General features: G+C 45.1%; 1 protein-coding gene across 10 annotated transcripts in view; it reads left to right on the top strand.

The window, feature by feature from the left end:
- The window catches only part of LOC135911030 (serine/threonine-protein phosphatase 4 regulatory subunit 1-like), a 192,665-nt gene that overhangs the window by 127,216 nt on the left and 44,356 nt on the right, over positions 1 to 21,093 (top strand). For 9 of the 10 annotated variants that reach the window (XM_065443125.2, XM_065443130.1, XM_065443133.2 and 6 more), the window contains 5 exons: positions 5,319 to 5,423; positions 6,620 to 6,685; positions 10,290 to 10,445; positions 15,437 to 15,718; positions 20,567 to 20,776. In XM_065443125.2, the coding sequence (XP_065299197.1) occupies positions 5,319 to 5,423; positions 6,620 to 6,685; positions 10,290 to 10,445; positions 15,437 to 15,718; positions 20,567 to 20,776 (819 nt within the window). The remainder of the gene's footprint in view (positions 1 to 5,318; positions 5,424 to 6,619; positions 6,686 to 10,289; positions 10,446 to 15,436; positions 15,719 to 20,566; positions 20,777 to 21,093) is intronic. The other variant, XM_065443131.1, reaches the window with a different exon arrangement.

The raw sequence follows: 21,093 nt of genomic DNA, 5'->3' as shown, positions 1-21,093 counted from the left end.
TACTTCTGACAATGAATGGCAGCTTCTTGTTTTACGTTGTGTACGAGTTCTATGCCTTATTCCTGGCATTTGCATTATGTACTGTGCTTCTGTAGTCGGAGCAAATAGCTGAAGTACCCTCTTTGAACTTTGCCCTACTTTGAACAGCAAGTTTTAGCCTTAGTGCTTCAACTGTACTCGTATGTGACTTCCAGAATTTTTTGTTTTCTCTTGTTACATTTGGACTGATATGTTTTACCTATGGTTGTGCATGCATGAGTGCTGTTAACGTATCCGTTGATGACCTGCCACTGTTACCTGCAGTTTGTACAGCATGGAAGATGCAAGTTTTTCAGTTTTCTGTACTGGAACTATTGAAATGTGAGCTTGTTCTAGCTTTCCTCACCAGCTTTACGTTAAGTAAGCAGCAAGAACCAGCATTGTAGGGCTTAGCCCCCGTGCCTTTGGGGGTTGCAGTGTTGATTCCCTGAAAGACATGGGTAGTGAGATGAGTTCGATAGCATTGCCATCTCACTACCTTGTCTTTGTTGGAAATAGCACATGCAGTGTCAGCGGTGCCGTCGGCGATTGCACCACAAAGTGCCAGAAGACGTCAATGCTTTTCTGTGCAGCCGTCAAAGGGGCTGTGAAATGTCTCTAATGGCTAAGCATATCACAGCCACCTTTGATGAGCTGTGCATGAATTTGTTTTCATCGAGACTTCAGGAAACCGGCCACACAAATTTTTTTAAGCCATGTAAATTATGTAAGAGGGTGTTTTCACAGTGGGACGTCAAATCTACAACAGTGCTGCTTGCTTTGGCATACTGCAAGTCTGGCAAGGTTGCCAATGCTTAGCAGGACTGTTGTGCATGCATGCTGCTCCTTATTTCATATTTCGTGGACAAATTTTATTTCTTCTGTGTATCTTACAGCAATTTCGTGCGCGATATGACAGTGACATGGGATGCATTGGCTGTTGCATTATTAATTGTCCGGATATGCCTCGAGTGACCAACAAAGGAAACTAGCTGGCCGAATGTGTGCTTCCTGTATATCATTGCATCTTTGTTTCCTGTGGTAGAGCATATCTCCTTGGCAGATGCAGTTCGGATCATTTCATTTGGTTATTGCCACCCCCAAGATTCACTGCAGTAGTTTAGTGGCTGTAGTGTTGTGTTGCTGCGGTCAATGTCACTGGTTTGATCTTGGCCTCGGCAACTGTGTTTCGATAGGGGTGAAATGCAACAGCTGATCACAGCTGACCACAGCTGATCAAAATGAACCCGGTCCTCCCACCTCCCCTACTACAGCTTGCCTCAAGACCATATCGAGGCTTTGGCATGTAAAAGTGCTGCGCCAGCATTTGAAGGCAATATAAACTTCCTGGTTTCATGGATTGCATGCATCGTTGAAGTGTCAGAACTTTCGGTTCAGTGCCCCAGGACATGCTAATAGCACAAAACTCCCTGTGAGTGTGTTAGGGTGGAGGGGTTTTGACTGTGGTGAACATCCGTTTGGGGCCCCTCAAATCTGCTTGGATTCAGCAACAGGTGCTAAGGTGACTGATACAAGCGGCTATAGCTAGCAAATGGGGAGTTCATGAGAGCCATTTGCTGAAGCAAGTGCACCACCATATTTTATGGCCACCTGCACGTCTCGTTGCTTTTGTTTGAATGCGGTTTCACCAGCTAGTGGCTAACTGGGGTGATGAGTCATTGTCACCTAGTTACTTCATATAGTTTCCACTTCATAGTACCGTAAAAACCGGAATATAGGTCGAACTTTTTTTCAAAAACCCATTGCGAAAAGTCGACCCTCGACTTATATACCGGACATTGGCGGAAAACTACGGAAGTCTTGCAACAATGGGCGGATGAAGTAAACAGCCGCCATCGCCATCAGCAGCAGCGCGGCGTGGCGACATTGTGGCACCGGTACTTTGCGTTTCCACTGTCGCAAAGTTATATTAATTAAACGCTGCATTTTCATTTTGTTTCAAAATGAGCGGAAGCCGACGTCAATTCACTGTCACCTTCAAGAAAAAGGCGATTGAGTACGCGGAAGCCCACGGCAACCTGGCGGCACAGCGCGAACTTGGAGTATCCGAAAAGAGCATTTGGTAGTGATGGAGGCAAAAGCTATGTATCACAACTTGCAGCAACCAAAAGAAAACGTCATTTCGTGGCCCGATCGCAGCGGACTGCAGAACTGTAAGGCAAGGTTGCGGAGTCCGTCCGAGAGCTGCGTGTAAGATCGCTGCCTGTTGTGAAATGCATTCGTTTAAAAGCGGTAGAGATCGCACGCGCCTATGGACTGGGCAGCGAGAAGCACTCGTCATCCGACTCTGATCAAAGGTGTTGCTCTGATTCGGAGTAGCGCTTGTGGACTTCGTGCCCTTCTGTGTACTGTACACCCGACGAATTTTTGACAGTATCTCGCGACCGTCGACCCGCGTGTTTGTCAGCACCTTATCACGGCACGGAGCGGCGAAATAGCGAATGCGCGTATCTCGTTTGTTTCGCTGCTCAGCGCAGTTAATACGGTGTTGACAAGCACGCGGGTCGATGGTCGCACGATACCGCTAAAGACTTGGCCAGGTGCACATGCGAGCAGCATTTAAATAAATACTGTCACCATTGTGCAACCCGCTGAGTCGCATTTGTTTATAGGTAAGGGTGTCATGTCTTTCGGCACTTTTGCCACTGAAAAAGATTTTTTCATTTTTTGAATTCGTTAGTTGGGGGATCGACCTATATTCCGGTCCGACCTATAGTCCGGTTTTTACGGTAGCATCTAAATGGCTATTCGTGTTTAGCTGTTTGAGGTAGCTTAGCTTGTCAATTATGTGAGTTCCTGTAGGGCATGCAAAAGTGAATTGTTGGTGGTGGCATTCTTGGGAGATTACACAGTCATAGTAACTTGGGTGGTAGTATGTAAGGAAGCTTCTGCACAAACCAGCTGAAGCAACAAACGCTGGCAGCAAATACAAATGTCTCAATCCAGTTGCCAGGAGGAGTATACTATGCTTTCTGTAGCACATAGCTGATTGGTGTCGTAAGTAGAGTTCTTTGCAGCACCTCAATATTATTGCCAACGACAATAGTGTTTGGCATAGTCTGCATTCACTTCGTTAAGGGGTTAGCACATGCTGTAGAGTGCACCTTCCTGACCTCGCATATGCACTCTATTGCAAGTGGAATATGATTGTGCAGCCTTTGTGAATTGCTAGAGCAACAGCTAATGCATGGTGCAACTACTGTGGCACACGACACTGACAATTTCTGGATAGTTGGCTCTGAAGGATCTGTTACTGTGTTTCTGAATTCCAATGGCAGATTTGGAACACTTCCGGTAGTACTTTTTCTGCTCCTTGCCGAGCAAGTCTACTCCATTGGCAGATTGAGAGTGCCTTTTGTATCTTTCATTGGCGGATTGGAAGCCACTAGATCCACTCGACGGAGCAGCATTCTCTACTGCACAAAAATTGACAGTTGACCGGAAGTCACTTGAAGTCAGGCCACCCACAGCCAACGTAATGCTATGCACGTGTTTCAGTGAATGCGAATCGTGGTCTCTGAAGAGATGAGTGATGGTTCGCGTCCTCAACTTGCGCTTTTACCGCTTTGCGGATAGCGATTGTTCATCTAGCTCAAGATCCAAATCGACCAGCTGGGACTCAAGCGACGAAAAAGCTTTGACAGCTAGTGTATTAAAGCACGCTTTTGACATGTTACGGCCACCATCCAAGAAACAAAAAATGATGCGTTTCGTCGACGACGTCGTACGCCAGTATGTGGATTAAGAGGTAACAACGGCTCCTTTTCAGAAGTTTGCATTTCAACAGCCTTTGCAGTTAATGAAATGCAGGTCTGAAGGCATCTAAGGCTGTTTCGATGTGTTGCCGTTGAACTGATCGTGGGCTTCGCTGAGTCTGTGATGTTTGACACAATCGTGGCAGACAAAAGCAGTCTTGCAAGCGGTGCGACTTCTATTGGAGCTCAGGAGGCTAAAAAGAAATGCGAAACTTCTAAACACATTGTACGTGCGAGTTCAAACCAACTGGAGTGCTGCTTTTAGAAGTGTACGTGTGCTAGTGCCCCTGCGAATTGCTCTGGCTGAGGTGCCTGTGTTTCAATTGCAGATTTTGTTCTGTTGCCCTTCACTGTAGCGGAGTGCTCCAGTGCAGTTCGTTGACCACTCCGGATCTTCATTGGGATTCACTGTGATAAGAGTAGCTAGGATGGCTCGGGGTCGACTTTGGCTATATCATGCCACCTTCATATCAAAGGCAGTCGATTTGTGTGGCCTTAATTTTTATGAGCAATATGTTTCTTTGGCTAGAAGTAGTGATGGCATAATTTGTGCAAGTTAGGTTACTGTAACCTAAAAATTTATTCTGCTTGCAAGCACAGTACACAGCTGCTTTATTTGCAGCTGCGCAGCATTGGATACACGAGTACAATAGGTGAAGTTAAGCTTGCAGTGACAGCTTTGTTCTTTTTGGTCAGGCTTGGTATTGTGCTTATGAAATACTCCATTGGATGTATGGTGTAGTTATGACAGCATGTGTTGTGTAAGGGCTCTTTTGCCTAAAGTGGAGTTTATTGTAATGCATGTACTTTGTGTTGAATGTCAAGTTATCTAATGTGCGCCAAGTTGACTGATAAGTAACCAATTTTCACTGTATAGGCAGTTTGTGACACAATGTTACAGGTGCATCGTCTTGCTGTACATTAATTTTACGTTTAGTTAGGTTTAATTTTAGTCCCTTAGTCCTTTTTTTCTATGCTGCTTCAAGTTGTCTTCAGGCATTCGTTCCATGCATGAGGTTATATTATAGGATATCGTGTGGTCCTTCTTTCAAAACATCTTCTTGTGGATTTTGTTGTGTTCTGTGTTGTTTTACAGAATCCCACTACAGTCGTCCATGAATGCTGCTATGGCCTGGGCATCAAACTGGCTGTGGTTTGTCATTTGTTTGAATCATATCACAGCCACCTTTGATGACCCTGGCCTAGTACAATTCTTCTGGAAGCCCATCTGAGACTACGTGGCCTGCATGGCCTTTGGACTATTGCTTGCTGCACTTGTTCGTCAAAGTGGTTGTGATGTGTTGCTGCTGTTTCATATCACAGCCAGCTTTGATGAGCAGTTGGCATGCTTGTTTCTACTAGTGCTCATCAAACTGCTCAAGAAGAGTTCCTTCATAAGCTGTAGCTGTTAGCAGCCTCAATATTTTAAAACTATGCTTTGGTTATACTACAAAATTTACTCTTTTTTGGTGGTCAGAGGGAAAATTGTGTGCGTGTGTGATATCATTTTTTTCTAACTTCCAGTTGATGACAAAAATGGCACCCTATATTGGAAAAGAAACAACTGCTGCATTGTTTCTCCCACGTTTTGTCAGCCTATGTCAAGACTCTTCCTTCCACATACGAAAGGCAAGTGGTGTGCTATGAATATTGATTGTTGTCCTATGAATAGAGAAATTTTACATTTAACAAATCTTTTTCCTGGAGGAGGAGGGCACTTTTGAGGGATAAAAAATACAATGTAACCCCTTTGATACGTTCCTCGCTATTGCGTTTTCCTGGCTGCTACATTATTTTCGCCGTTCTGGCCTAAATCTCACTGACTTAAGTATTATCTTCCCATTTGATTCCTTGCTGTTCTGTTAGGTTCCTGTATCTTGAATTGCGTTTTAATGTAGCAGTCACATAAGTTTAGCATTACAGAGGGAGGGAAATTTGTTCTTGCATGTTGCAAGAAGCGACCTAAGTTGCACAAGAAATTTATTGCATGTCCTTTGCATTTAGTATTTAAAAAGGGTTTAATCACTGTCACCTGGGTAGTGACAGGGTAGTGGCAACACATTGTGTCCACTTTACTGATCGTGGGCACACATCCACACATGCTGTGACTGAATTCCCGGCACACTTTGTGAACACACATGCAGAATTGGTAATAATGGGAACGGCTCAACCTGTGAACATGGCCAAATTGAAATCTGCCGAGCATCTTAACATACGGGCTTGCCAGCAAGAAATTCGCAAGGGTTTCCTACGCCGCTTGTCGAAGCGTGTGTTTGTGGCATAGTCAGGCTTCTGTGCTAGAGGTTCTTTGTTCGGATCTTGCTGTCAGACAATTCCTATAATGTTTAATTATTTATGCATTACTTAGTTGAAAATGACGCGTTTACAAAGTCGCTAAACCATTTGAAGCCAGAAGGATTAAGTGTAGGCAAATTGCGTACTTCCCATAATTCCCATGCTCGTTGAACCGCCTCGATTGCTGCTCCTGCAGACACTAACTAGTACCAGAGATCTCCACCAAGAGAAATTGCCATTGCAGCGACGCTCTTGTAGACTGTATATGGAGGCGTCACTCTTGCGCAAATCCAAGCAAATTTGATTGCCTTCAGGCGTGGCACGAAACAAAGCATTATTTTAAAATTTTTCAAAGCTATTCTAGGCCAAATTTTTTTTTTTGGGGTGAACAAGTTTTTCAAATTGTTTAGTTTTCAACACTATTTTTGGTCACCGTAAGGTCTGGAACATGTCTGCTTCTGTAACTAGGAATATGATGGCTGAACACATAAATTTTCTCTGATGCTTAAATTATGTTCTTGGCCTTTCAGGTGTGTGCTGCAAACTTCGGAGACTTTTGCAGCATTGTGGGGCAGGAGTGTACAGAAGACAACCTTGTGAGTGTTTTTTTTTGTAACATCTGATTTGTCTATAGTCGGATACAACTTTAGAAAAAAGGGGGTGTTTACTCCTCAGAGCCGGAGCCACACGAGCACCCACCAATGGGCGTGCACTCTGGACTAATGTCATTAGCCGGACGGCTGGTGAGCCCGCCAACAGAGATGGCCGCCCACGCTTCGAACTGGGCGAGGTTGCGTCAGCTGTGTGCTTCAGCCCCCTGTCAGACTGAATTCCAGAACTGTTTGTGATGGTCTATCATGCCGGAGATATTACGAGCTTACGATGCGGCAATTGTGCTGCATGCGTTTATTCTGAGCTGTGATCCGGCGAAAAAACATTGCAGCGAGCATCGCTGGCGCTGCGCTACCCTTTGCCTGAAAACAGGGTCCCGCGGCGACCGCTACGAACACGCATCCTGCGTGTTTGTTTCATGTTGTTTTATTTCACTCCCGATTGAACTTCTGACGAGAAACGTTTTCCAAAGACTGGTGCCTACTGTTAGCGGCGGGTTTGTTCGTGTACTGTGTCGCTGCGTTTTTCGTCGGACGGGGTGAAGTGGAGCAAAACCATTCTCGGGAGAAATTGGGAAAAGTGTGCACGCTTGAAACAAACTTACGAGTGTCTCAACAGAAAACATTTGCAGAAGAAGCCTTCAACGCAAAGATTTATCGCCGTCAACTTGGTGTGAACGATCATTGTCAGTAGTGAGATAGCCGAGCGTCCAGCGACGGTGTTCGAGCGTTGTGTAGCACCGTCGATTGATTGCTGTCCACCAGTGCTCATTGCACGTGCAAGCTGTAGAGTGCGTGCTGTGAAATTGTAAAAACATAAACAAAATATAAATTTATGCTATTTAAGGGGAGACGCGGGTTTTACATCGCGAAAAATGGCCACAAAATCTATTTTTTTGAAAATCACATTTTCAGTTTCTATAACCCCATTTCTACTGATACCCAAATATCATCACTGTAAACCACTTAGAAGTGTTCTAAAAAATTTTTTTCATCAGCCAAGGTGGCGAAAGATCTCGCGGAAATCAAGAAAAAAGTTTTTCGCGCCATGATATCTCCGGAATGGCGCGACCGAGCGCCGCCATCTTGGTCTCGTTGGAAAGCATTTGTCAGTCTTCAAATTTGCCGCTTCAGCGATCTCCTCCATACAGAAACAAGCGCACAAAAAGCAAATGATTGAAGGTTGTGCCGGAGTCTGCGATTGGCCGCGCCTGCCAAGTGACTCCAGCGTGATTCGCCATTGGTCCAGCGCTCGCGTCGTCTGCTCGGCTCTTTGCACCTCGAGAGTTTGATGTCTCCACTCGCCGTAATCTCGACGTGTCAAAACGGGCGCTACACGGACATCTCAGTAGCGTGGCCGATCCCTGCGCTTGTGGTCGTTTCAGACTCGCGGCTAAGCATTCCGAGCATCGGTGACGCGGACTTCGCAACCAACATTCACGCGCGGAATCCTCGGACATGCGGCTATGCCTTTCAGCTCTCCGTGTTTTGAATGCGGGACAAATTCGTATCGCGCATGCAATTCTCGGAAACGCGGCTAAACGTTTCGTGCATAGGGAGTCTCTGACCCGGCGATCATGCACATCGCGCGCGAACTTCTCGGACTGTCACCTAAACATTTTGTGCTTCGGCGCCTCCGACTGGGCGAATAAGTGCATCGAGTGTAGACTCCTCGAGCCCGCCGCTAGGAATTCCGCGCGTCGGCACGTAGGACTACGCGAATGAGCGCGTCGAGTGTCGACTCCTCGAGCCCGCGGCTAGGCATTTCGCGCGTCGGCACTTCGGACTCGCAACCAAGCACATTGCGCGTTCACTTTATTATCATATTGTCACGATAGCTCGTAACAATATCTATCATACCACCCCTTCATAAAGAGAACCTCATCATGAGCTCTGTTCACTAGGCCCCTTGGGCTGGCACACACCTGGCTGCAGAAGTGACATCATACAAAAGTAAAATTCCGGAAAGCTCCTAGCAGCTGCATATCTATCACTGGCTCTCTGATCCTAAGTTCCACTGTCGGGTGCAGATGACTTGGAAGGCTATTTACACTCGGAGCCTTCATTCAGTAACATTGTCAATTATACCAAATGAAAAAATGTCTCACTGATTTTAATGGAGACTGCTATCAATCAGACAGCCTGCATGTACAACACTGGAACTATATTCATGCCCACACAGAGTTCTGCACTTCGGTTTGAAATCCAGGCACCATTCTCTTTGTAGAGCATGGTGCCTAATAAAGTTTCTTGTGCTAGTTCAGTGGCCAGTGTGCTATTTTGAGTGTGCAATCACACATTTAGTATGGCCATTCTTACAAAACATAGAGCTTCAAAATGGTGCCATTTGTATTGCTGTAGATTCACTTCAGCAAAAGCTACATTTGTTTGAACTTCAAATGCGTTTATTTCAGTTCGATGTTTTTGCACACTGTACTCCGCCTTACGGGTGTTTTTTCTGGGTTGTCCTTGGCCAAAAATGACAAGGGTGGTATCATTTTATTCGTATTGAAATGATCTGGGGGGTGATGCTACTTTTATTACTCTTGCACTGTCATGAAAATTACATTCAGGTATAGTACTCGCTGCTAATTAGAAAAAAAATTTTCATAATAAATGCAAGATTGTTTTCATGTCTGCGCAATGCTTCCAAATGAATAAAAATAGCATCACCCCCTACAGTAGGTTCTTAGCAATGGTGTCATGCATTTAGTTTTTGGTTTAGCAAGACTTAATCATGAAAAAGCCCCGTAACGAGTTTGAAATTAATTTGACTTCAGACCTCAATATTTTCTGAACTGCTACAGCTATCAAAAATCTAATTACATATCTGAAATCAGCACGAAAAATTACCCCAGACAGTGGAGTTTATGAAAGATTCACCCAAAAATAAGAAAAAAATTTTTAGGACACACTTCCCCCCCTTAAAACAAAGGGTATTTATTTAAAACGATGAATTAAGCATTTTTGTACCTTCCTGCCTTGACCATATTCTCGCCCCAAGTTTGTAATGGTTGCGATAAATGCATTGTTTTATATAAGTACTTTTTCAATAGCAACTGATTAATTTTAAGCTTGGAAAAAGAGTAGTAGGTACACCATATACATGTAAACAAGCGCAAAAGCCATGTAGAGCTGCTCTTTCTACTTTTGTCACTTGCAGTGAAGCTAAAGAGCAGACGACGAGCAGTGTTGTAGAAGGCACGGGGTTATTTTTCTGTCGCTATCTGGCATGTGCTGTAGCACATAAGAGCTCTACTAAACCAGTCATCAAAATACAAAAGTCTTTATTTAAGCCGAGAATTACGCATTTCAGGAGCACGATTTTTCGAGCGGTACTATTTTAGTCGTGGAGGCAATCGGTTGTCGCACTTCGGTCATCTGGGCAGGGCCTCCCTTTTTTCTAAAGTTGTATCCGACTGTAGTTAGTGTTACAGTAAATTTGTTACATGCTTGTTCCACATATTTTTGATGTGTATTTGAATCGCCTATTTGTGCATTTTGTGAGATAAGTGTCCAGCGAGTCAATTGCATATTGTAGCATTGTGTGTAGATTTGACCTTTTCCCTTTGCCTGCACATGTGGGCAGAATGTGTTTCAGATGTTATGTGAAGACTGCGTCTGGGGGGTGCGCAAGGCCTGTGCTGAGGTTTTTATGCCAGTCTCTTGTGTCTGCTCCCTGGCTACACGTCGTAATAGCCTGGCACCACTTTTTCTTAGCCTGCTGGATGACCAGTCACGATGGGTCAGTAATTATTTTTCATGTTCAGGTGTTTTTAAAAACTGAGAACTGATGCTTGGTTATGAAATGTAGATTCCAGAATTTGCAGTTTGTTCCATTTCGTTTGGTGCTACAATGCTCTGCTGCTGACCAAGTAGTGTTAGGCTCGATCTCTAGCTATGGTGTCAGTGTTCTGGAGAAGTTTCAATGCAAAAAGTGCTTGTCTGCTTAGATTTAAGTGCTTGTTTAAGATTGCTGACTGTGCAAATCTGGGTGTATAGTGGTATCACTTATGGTGTGCCGATTAATTGCAGGATTGCTGTCATGTCTGGCACTGTATTTTTAAAGCTCTGCTCAAACCTGCATAAAGACCCATAGTATAGCCAAACATCCATAGGCATTGTTCATTGTGCTCTTAAATGTAAAACTGCCAATATCCAAGCATTTAACCTGATGATTGGGGTGTTACATCCGAAAAAACCCGGTAATGGAAAGTTTGAAGGCCTTAAGTTTCACTGAGGGCTTAAATATCCTTGAATTCTGCTTACAGCTAACCTTAACGGATTTTGTTTTCGTATCTGGCTGCAAGGGTTCTGCAAATCAATAGTCAAGCCATTCTAATTCAATTATGCTCTTAGTGATTTGAAGCTGCCTTTCTTGTGGTGGCCAGTCATGGCTTGTATGAATAAGGCTTCACCAGTATTTTTGTTCTATGTGCAATGAAAATTTCGCTGTTACGCATCGGGTTGCTTTATTCTTGAAAATGCTTTGTCAGGGCCTTTTGTAAGTCTGAAGATATGCGGAAATTTTTCCTCAAACGCCATGAACACTGCCGTTGTACTCAGAAATTCGATGTATGGTGTTCAAATGTGCCTTTTATTAGGTGTTTATTAGTTAGTTCGTGAAACCCAACTTTGTTCTAGTACAAGAAAAGCAAGTGATAAGCCCTAGTGACTGCTGAAAATACATTATTGCAATACTATGGGTACATTTGAAAGTAGTAGGTGAAGTTTTATTCCGACTTTGTACTAGTCATTAAGATGTTACTACATGTGAATATATTTGATTGCAAAAAATTCATTCAAGCGATCAGTTTTTATAAGATCAATAATGTTATTGCAAATAGTATGCCGCTGATTATAATTAAACCTTTATGACTGCTCGAAGTGAGAGTGGCTTTATTTAGCCTGTATTGATTGAGGCTTACCATTATAGCTATGAAGCTGTTTTTTTGATCAGATGCTGACACATCCAGCACAAACAAGAATAGGTCCATTTCAATAATTGTATCGGTTTATAGTTAGATGTTAAACATACTTTGCACTAATGTTGAAAAGTATTCTGGTTGTTTTAAGATATGCAGTGGGATTTAGTGCTGTGTGCATTAGCTGTGGGCACCCTTGTACAGTCGGACCTCAATATATCGAACAGTGCGGTGGTAGCGAAATAGTTCAAGTCAGAATTCTATATATAAAATCACGTAAAGAATGTGTAAAATACTTGTACGTACCAATTAATAAACTAATTGTGGCGCAGTAAACTCACTTGAAGCTTCTCACAAAGTATATACTTGTTTGGCGGAAAGTACTGCAGCAGTGTAAGCTGTTTTTTATTGGAAGCTACGTGCTTAATCATGGTCTCCTCAACACAGTCTAAACAGTCCACAAGTTTTCTATCCACAAGCCAGCGCCTTCTATTGTGCCGCAGTAGTGGCCTAGAAGGGCCAAATCGGCTACAGCCTCATTTGAAGTTGGGAGCGGGGCAACATTGGCGCTTGTGCGTCCTCTTTTTCCTGTCTGCCTTTCGTATCTCCGTTACATTTCGCTGCAAGCAGGCGAAGCCCATAGGGTGAATCAGGATGGACAAGCAAGGTAGAAAGGTTTCAGGTGAGCAATATGCATACCTGCCAACCCTCCCGATTCACCTGGGAGACTCCCGATTTTTGACTGAACTTTCCGATTGTACGATCACTATCTTATATCTCCCGATCAGTGGTCTCTGTTTGCGCAATAATGGTTCTTGCGGAACTGGCACTGCGGAATCTACAGCCGCATCGTAATCGTCAGCATCGTGAACAACGGCAGCACTAGCACCATCGGTATCATTGACTAAGCAGTCGACTACAGTGCCTAATAAGCTGACCAAAGCCAGAGCCAATGTAGTTCTTGCATGCCTTCCTCCATGGTGCACCTTGTTGCTGCTGCTTTTGTTGTATGATCAGTGTTGGTTAGGCCGTGTGTGCGGTGCACCGTGTAAAGTTAGAATTCTCGTGTGCTTGATGCCATGGCGCTACCAAAGTTGAACAAAAGATTTTTGCAGAAGTTATTGTGAACTTCTGAATTTCCGTGCTTTTTTGACATCAAGAAAAGAACTTTTTGCATATTGTAGAACGTTTGGAAGCGACGTCAGCGTGTCTCACGGTGTCAATGGCTACTTGAAACTGCATGTTTCCACGGTGAAGCATCAAAGCTATGTTCGTACCGCTGAGCAGCAAGGCAACACAGTGAACTTTCTCCAGAACAAGTGCGACGACAGTGTCATACGTGTGGAGCGCCTGTTTACGGGATTCCTCGTCGAACACAACCTACCCCTTAGTGTCGGCGACTACGTTGGGCCTCTTCTACGGAAAATATTTCCGAAATGAGACTAGACGAAGCGCTATGGATGTAGGTGCAACTCTGATGAAACGCAACTATGAAGAATGCGGAGGTGGACAACCTGACATTTCACAGGGATCGCTCTCGAGTCTTCGTTTCTTTATTCAGTTTCCCTCAGCTGCTGCCCCAAGATGTCAATGAATCTGCTCAAGACGATTTAGATGCTCTCGAAGCAGTAGTGTCTGTTCTGCCTTTTTCTTTTTTGTCGTGGAGTTGCCAAATTGCTCTTCGATTCAGGAAACAAATTCTGACCCAAGTTATCAACGTTTATTTCTGATTGTCGAACCACACTAAGGCAGTATTCGTTGCAAAGATTGTTGGCGGCGCCCACCCATTGATAACAAATCGGCCATTCATCGATGTCTTCGTCCGATCTTCTGGCAAAGGGGCATGCATCTCTCGATTCTGGAATGGAACTAGTCAGCGCAGCAGTTGGAATGGACCATTGTTCATCTGTGTCGTAAGACATGTTCAACTGCATTAGACTAGGGAGAAGTCCAGCAAGGCGACGGCTTCATCGAAGAACTTGTGGTTCAACCTCCATCTTCGCTTGTCAATTACCCAGCACCTTCCACCACAACTGTTGCGAAGAGTTGTGACAAAATGATTTTATTCACGGGAGATAGACGATGGTGGTAGCATAGTACGGCTTCCGAAGCTCTACGTTCTTTTCGTCCTCTGCTTCCTCACCGCCTTTCCTATCTCCATTACAATGTCATACCTGCCAACTCTTCTGAATTTTCCGTAAAATGTACAAATTTCGAGCAGTCTTATGATTTTATGAATCTTGCTTGAAATTTTGCGAAAAACATTTTATTTGTGAAAAAAAATTTAAAATGGAGTACAACTACACTGTGGTACCTTGCTCCACCACGAGAGGACAATACCTATATGTAGTATCAGCAGCAGCTGCAAGGGTGTAGGGACATATCCAAAGCTTGATAGTGCCGATAGTGCCTCTAGTGCCTCAGCAAACCTGCTGCCATGCTGTTGCCTTTGTTTGCGCCGGCGTGCAGGTTTGGACTTCAGTCAGCTTCAGTCACTGCAGTGTTCGCCTCGCCTTTCCTGTGACTAGCTGCTGCATCGGACGCAGTGCGACTCCGGCCTGTAGTGGCTTCGCAGTGCAGTAGCGGGCTCGAAGGCCCAACAATACTTTCAAATGTTTTTGAAATCGTACACGGCAGAATTTCCGTGCTTCGTGCAGTCGAAGAAAGAAAAGGTTGGATTCTGCACCATGTGTGCCTGTGATGTGAACATCTCGCATGGCGACAAGTCTGACATCAAAGTCCACATCACTTCGAAAAAGCATCAGGGATACGTGCGAGCTGCAGACAGCCAGCCAGCCAGCCAAGCCTAGCAAGTTTTGTATGCAGCTACAACGAGCTCGGTGTGATTCGTGCAGAATGCCTCTTCACGGCTCTTTTAGTTGGACACATCCAGCTGAGTGTCGGTGATCATGTCGGACCGCTTTTCCGAAAGATGTTCCCCAAGTGCGAAAAAGCGAAACGCTACGTATGTGGACGAACAAGCACGAGGTGAATTGTTAGGCAAATGGCTGCCAACGTGCTCCTTTGAAAAGGCTCCTTTGCTGGGTGCCCTAGAACACCCAAGTACTTTCGATTGCTGTGGATGGCAGTAACAGTAGGGATGCGCAGCTTCAGCCTATTGTTGCGACATATTTCGTTAAAGAAACAAGTAGTCTAAAGCCACCTTCTTTGCCTCTGGACAATCCAAATTGTGCCCCAGTGGAGTTTTCACTCTTTACTCTCCAAGACATGGATTTCACTTGTGGTTTTGAAAGAATGAGTAAGCTTTTTGCAAAAGGTAAATCCCTGCCGTTTCCGCAACAAGTTTTCACAGCAAGTTTCTGCGATTGTAGCGAGATTTGTTCATGGTTGCTTGTGCACGTGGGACACCATGCTTGTTGATTTAGTTAGGATGCCTATGTTTGCAAGTTTATATGGCCGATAAAACTGCCACCCTTACTTTGTATAGCTGTCCACTAATTTGCTGTCACTATCGATACTTTGCCTTTTGGGAGAAACTGACTTTTTTTTGTCTTTAGATGACTTCTTTATGATGGCACACCAGGTGCAGAATGTTACTTTTTGTACGAGTCTCTTCTGGAGTCGACAGGAGTGCACTGAAAACACAACAGTATACTCTGGAGTGGCAGGGGCTGTGTTAGGGTGGATATGGGAGTGGCAGTCGGAAGGTTGTAGGTATGCAAATATTGTAAGATTGATATTTCACGCTTGCATCCATAGCCTTCAAGTGCCTACGTGTTTTCGTCTTCAATTGAACTGTAAAATACTTGTTTGAAGTCCACATGTATTAAAATATTGAGTTTCATTGCAGGTTCGGATAGCTGCCTTCCAAGCTCTGGGTCCATTCATCTCGACATTTGCTGACCCACTGCGCACAGGGCTCTACTGCAGTGAGGATGGGGTGGTTAGTGTGCGAACACCAGAATGTCGGTCAGATGATTTTATTGAGGGAGAGGCACCCAGCCCAGCAGACGCCCCTGCATTGCCCTTGCCTTTGGAGAAGCCTGGTCTTCGGGAAAGCATCCATACCAGTGATTTGCCTCCTGCCAGTACTGTTGTGGTTCCAGCTACAGATCCAGTGCGCTGTGGCGAGGTGAGCAACTGAATACTTTTATCGATTTGCGCATGCCAATGTGTAGCTGATTCTAATGTGCACCCTGGTGCATTTCTTTTCCGTTTACACATGATTGCCAATGTATTGCAAACAAGCCTTGTGATAATAGTTGCATCTGTATACAAGTCAGAGAGGGGTTTTGTTAAGGTGTTTTTGAGATGTTGCATGGTTTCATCTAGCTGTAAAGGCATGCTCAATTGCTGCACTGTTGCTGGAGTGCTGATGCACTACATTTCTGTGAACTGCATACGGAACGTGCAGTGAATCCTAGAGTGTAATTTTACTGATAATGCTCTCACTGGCAACACATGTCTGTGCACTAGGTGCGGACATACAGTTTTGAACAAAAAGATTTCTAATGCCTCTACAACAAAATGACCTGTATAACAAAGGATTCCTGTATTTTATATGTATTCTGAATGCCTCTACAACGAATGCCACTACACCAAACTTGCCTGTAGAAAAATGAAGTACACATCCTCGACGGCTGAATTACTTTACAGTGAACACCATGTAGGGGTGCAGCCTCTACCCTCTACAGATACCACTGAGCGCCGCTTTGCATGCACCAACGGCATGCAGCTTGCAGATTTATAGAGGGAGCCACATGTGTGTGTGTGTTGCACACCTTGAGGTACTTCTGAAACTAAGCAAGATAAGTCTGCGGAGTTCGTAGAAAAGTGCAGTGTCTCAAAAATTTGGCTGTATTCTGGTGGCGTTTAGACCATGCATTTGCATAGCGCAGCAGTGTTACCGAAAGGTCACTTTCTCTAGTTGACTGCCTCCATTGCTTCTCCACGGCATACAGTGCTAGAAACAAGTTTAAAAACGATGGCAAGCATTGGGTGTTCTGTCAAAAATTCGAGCCAAATTTACTGCCATTAGCGCAAAGGGTTCACCCCATCACTATCATTGGAATTGGAGCTCTTTGCATTTTGTCACTGAAAAGTGAGAAGTGGCATGTGCCCTTGGCAAGGGAGGAGGGATGAGCAGGTCTGGGCTGTCTCCTGGGCACCTCAATATATCTGCTTTTGCGTTTTTACACAAGTTCAATCCGCTGCCCTTTGGCATTGAGTATATGGACCTAGAATTCAATTTGAGTCTAGACTGTGCAACACTTTCACTAAAGCTATAATTGGAATAAAGCGGATTTGTTGCAACATGCCGTTTACTGCATGCCTGCATACCGTATTTACTTGCATAATAGGCGCACTTTTTTTTCAGAAAATCCGGCTCTAAGTTCGGGGTGCGCCTATTACGCGGGGTAAAATTTACGAAATTTTTTCAACTCGCATTCCCGCGCTTTAAATTTTAACATATGTCAGGAATATGGCTACTCTCACATAATTCACCAATAAATCCAGCCTAAAAGGGAAAATAAAAGTTACCTACTTACCTTTTAATGAACAGGCGAGAGACGTTGACTGAACACACACGTAAAATTTATCAAGACTATTCAGAGTCAGAGTCCGAGTCGGAGAGAACATCCTCATCACCGCCGGGTGGAGACTCGTCTTCCTTGTCTGAGCTCCACAGCATGTCGTCTTCGCTTGCATCCAGTGCATTGGAGATCCCAGTCTTCTTGACTTTTCCTGACGACGTCATCTGAGATCTCTCGCCAAGCTTCCACGATCCATTCGCACATCATTTCCATAGGCGGCCTCCTAATTTTGCCACTGGGGGTTAGTTGACGCTGTCCTCCAGCCATCCAATTGGTGTAAAGCCTTCGAACGTTGTCCTTAAAAGGCTTATTTAGGGAAATGTCCAAAGGTTGCAGCACGGAAGTGAGGCCCCCCGGAATCGCGGCAATATCTGTACGCACCTCTGACAACTTCTCTCTTACACGTTCTACGAGGTGCCCGCGAAAACTGTCTAAAACGAGCATGGCCGAATACAACAGGCCGCACGGCCGTCGGCCCCAGGCGGTCTTGACCCAATCTACCATCAATTCCGCGGACATCCAACCTTTCCCTTGGACCCTCACGTGTATGTCTCGAGGGAAATTTCTCTTTGGGAGCGTCTTTCTCTTAAAAATAACATAAGGCGCTGGTTTGCGCCCATCCGCAGTCACTGCCAGCATGACAGTACACCTTTGTTTTTCAGCGCCAGATGTTCGAATAAGCACACTCCGTGCACCTTTTTCCTCTACTGTTGTATTTCTCGGCATGTCGAAACGGAGAGGAGTCTGATCTGCATTACCTATTTGTGACAAAATGAAGTTTTTTTGCTGCCGGAGCCGTATGACGAAACGGTGGAACTCGAGTACCTTGTCCTCTTATGCTGAGGGCAAGCGCTGGCACAACGTTGTGCGCCTCCTCAGGGTAAGTCCGTGGCGTCGCATGAAGCGCGTTGTCCATCCGGAGCTTGCTTTGAAGTCTTTCGCTTCGATGCCCTGCGCTCAGGCAATTCTGCGTGCCTCCGTCTGCACTATGTCGAGAGACACTGCACAACCGTCCTGTCGAAGGCCCCGTATGTGTTGAACTAGTTGATCTTCTACTTGCGGATACTTTCCCGACTTTGCACCGCGGAAGGCCCGTCGCGACTTCTTTGTTGCCTGAAGTTTTTCTTGCTGACCTCGCCAGTAGCGAATGCTTGTCTCTCCGACGCTGAAATGCCTGCTTGCAGCACGGTTCCCATGCTCGAGTGCATACTGCACAGCTTTCAGTTTGAATGCAGCCGTGTAGCTGCCGTACTTGCCCATTGCGGAACACGCGACCACACGAACTGCACGCCGTTTGCGAAATGGCGAGATGAGGCGATTTCTCTTTTCTTTGCATGTGTCGGCATGTGTAGAGCATTGATGGCGATGGCACTGTCGGTTGTGTCGAGTCGCCCGGCCTCCGAGAGTCGCCCAGCTTTCCGAGCTGCCTAAGCGAAGGTAGCGAAAAGCTTATATCTGCGCGGCGGTTTGGAGAGGAGGGGGTGTTATCGATAGTTGATGGAAGAATTATTTTTCGCTCGTTGATGCGTTTTTCTTTCTTTTTTTCGTTTCTTCGGACGTGTTAGGTCGTCGTGCTCGCTGGCTTCGCGGTGGTTCGGGTGTCGGTAGTTAATGGAAGAGCTAGTTTTCGCAATGTTCTATGTGCTGTGGGCCCTCAGCAACTGCGACGGCAGCAACACTAATGAGACTAGTAGTCCAGCAAATGCGTTGATAAGCTTGGGTTGTGAAATGTGCTTGCGTTTTGTTTTTTTTTCACCAGAGATTGAGGGGCAGGAGGGCGTAAATGCGTAAATAGCGTAAATGCAGTACTGATCAGTGCCAAGTTCGGGGTGCGCCTATTATGCGAGTGCGCCTATTATGCGAGTAAATACGGTACATTTTCTTGCAGTAAATGACACACCAGTGTTCGTCATTGAATTCATCTTTCGTTTGTCTTTGTTTAAGGTCAAGCTAAAGTGGTAGATTGATATTCAGAATGCCATAAGGCGTCAATGTTATAGAGGACAGAGCTTTGGCAAGCAAGAAATTGAGGTAAGCGTAGGGCACAATTTGGACACGATTGAGCGAGAAGCAAATCCCGCCTGCGCACCTGTTCTACAATCTCCCTCTCTTCCTCGGCGAGCACTGAAATGCACCTCCGAAGCAGCAGTGGGTGCGCCAACAACATTGACAATTCTCAAAATCGCAAGCTCCACAATCATGAAGGCTAGAACCAGTGGCCATGTCAATCAGTGGAAATGGTGGACCTTGTGCGCCAGAGGGAAATTCCCCCACATGTGAAACCAACACGGTAGCAGCCGCTCACATTACCGATCTCTGGGAGCATGTCGCTACTAGCAATAAATAGATGGTGCTTTGATGGAGGAGTTGCTGAGTAGATAGTGCTGCCTTTTTCTGCGAAGAATCTCTGACAGGGCAATCGTTGTCGCGACAGACTGCGGCATTGTGTGATGGAGGTGACGACGCGATTGACAGTGTCCAGTCTTTGACACCAACAGCATTGTTCACGTAAAGTGCACTGTCGTCGATTGAACCGCTCATTGTTTTCATGCACGCTAAATTATAGCCGCCACTGGTTGCTATGTACACTGCGGTCGTGAACCTGAAACTTCCGCAAAAGCAAGTGCAGATATCTATTTCAGTGCGGCCAACGCTTGACACGCTGTCTAGAGGTATAAACGTTCCATTTTTCATACACAATTTTCTTGAATGTCAATTTTTATCATAAGTGTCAAATTTGGCTTCGGAGCTAGAAGGGTATGTTCGGCAGCTTGTTTTTTTTACGGTAGTTTTGATATAACGATGATTGGTTATAATGATCGGATTTTTCGTTCTTAATATTTTTGGACTGCACTGTATTCAATGTGAGATGAGACGAGGCGAAGGCTGATTTCACCATGTATTTCTTTCTGTCATGGAGGATAGCAAGTGTGAAGCTGTGCTGCCACATTTTATGCAAAAAACAGTAGTGCCAGCTGTAGGGTGTGGTTTTACTCACAGACGCCAGTAAAGGGCGGTGATAGCTTGTGCAACGTTGCACTTGCTTATTCATGGCGGGTGATTTGAATTGCGTTAAAGCAATTCGAACCCTTGAGAAGTGACTACTTCTTAAAAGGTGTTTTCATGGCACAAAACATATGCCGAGGCATTTCTCGAATAGTATTTCAACAGCTCACGTTGATATATTTGCCTTTAGTGTCCCTTTAAGAACGATGCTGTGCAGTGCTAGCTATATTAACAACTGTGATGCCTATAGATCTGCATTTCAATTCCTTTTGATCAACAGTTCTTACAAGCTGCATTTGCAGGTATCTTGGCTGAAGCCATTGAAGTAGCATTGTAACTTATTGTGGTGTGATGGCCCTAACAGTGTGCTGTGGTGTCAGGTGGCTGCAGTGGATGAAGATGAAGTGGCTTCTGCGCTGCTAGAGAAAGGAGAGCAGCAGACAGTGTGTGAAGATGACAAGGGGGAGCCCTGCCGTGCCAACTCCTGTATGGCCACTGCAGAGGGTACTCTTGGCCCTAAGAGCAGCCCTCCCATTGTGGTTGTCCCTGATAAGCCACAAGACATTGCTACAGGCTGCAGTGCAGAAGCAGTAGGTTGTCTCTGCATGCATGCATGCATGCTTGCTAGGGCTGTTCATTTGGGATTAGGGAGTGGTGCCCGCTTTGTGCGCATGTTCGTTTCTGCTACCTGAATGATGTGAAAGTTGTGAGAACCGGGCAGGGCGTGAGAGGCTTAAAGGCACAGTGACGTGGCTTGTTTACTATTTTCTTGCTTTAAGGGGAGACAGGGCTTTCGAAATCAACTTATTTACTCATGGATTTTGATAAAAATTGGCAGAGGTAGTGGTAATGTGGCTGTAATGTTATCATAGAATATCTGCAACTTTTCTATATACAAGCCTTTATC

Source organism: Dermacentor albipictus, chromosome 1 (genome assembly GCF_038994185.2).
Source record: "Dermacentor albipictus isolate Rhodes 1998 colony chromosome 1, USDA_Dalb.pri_finalv2, whole genome shotgun sequence".
Lineage (NCBI taxonomy): Eukaryota > Metazoa > Arthropoda > Arachnida > Ixodida > Ixodidae > Dermacentor > Dermacentor albipictus.
Note: the sequence above shows the minus strand (reverse complement) of the source record. Positions and strands in the feature narration are given on the sequence as shown.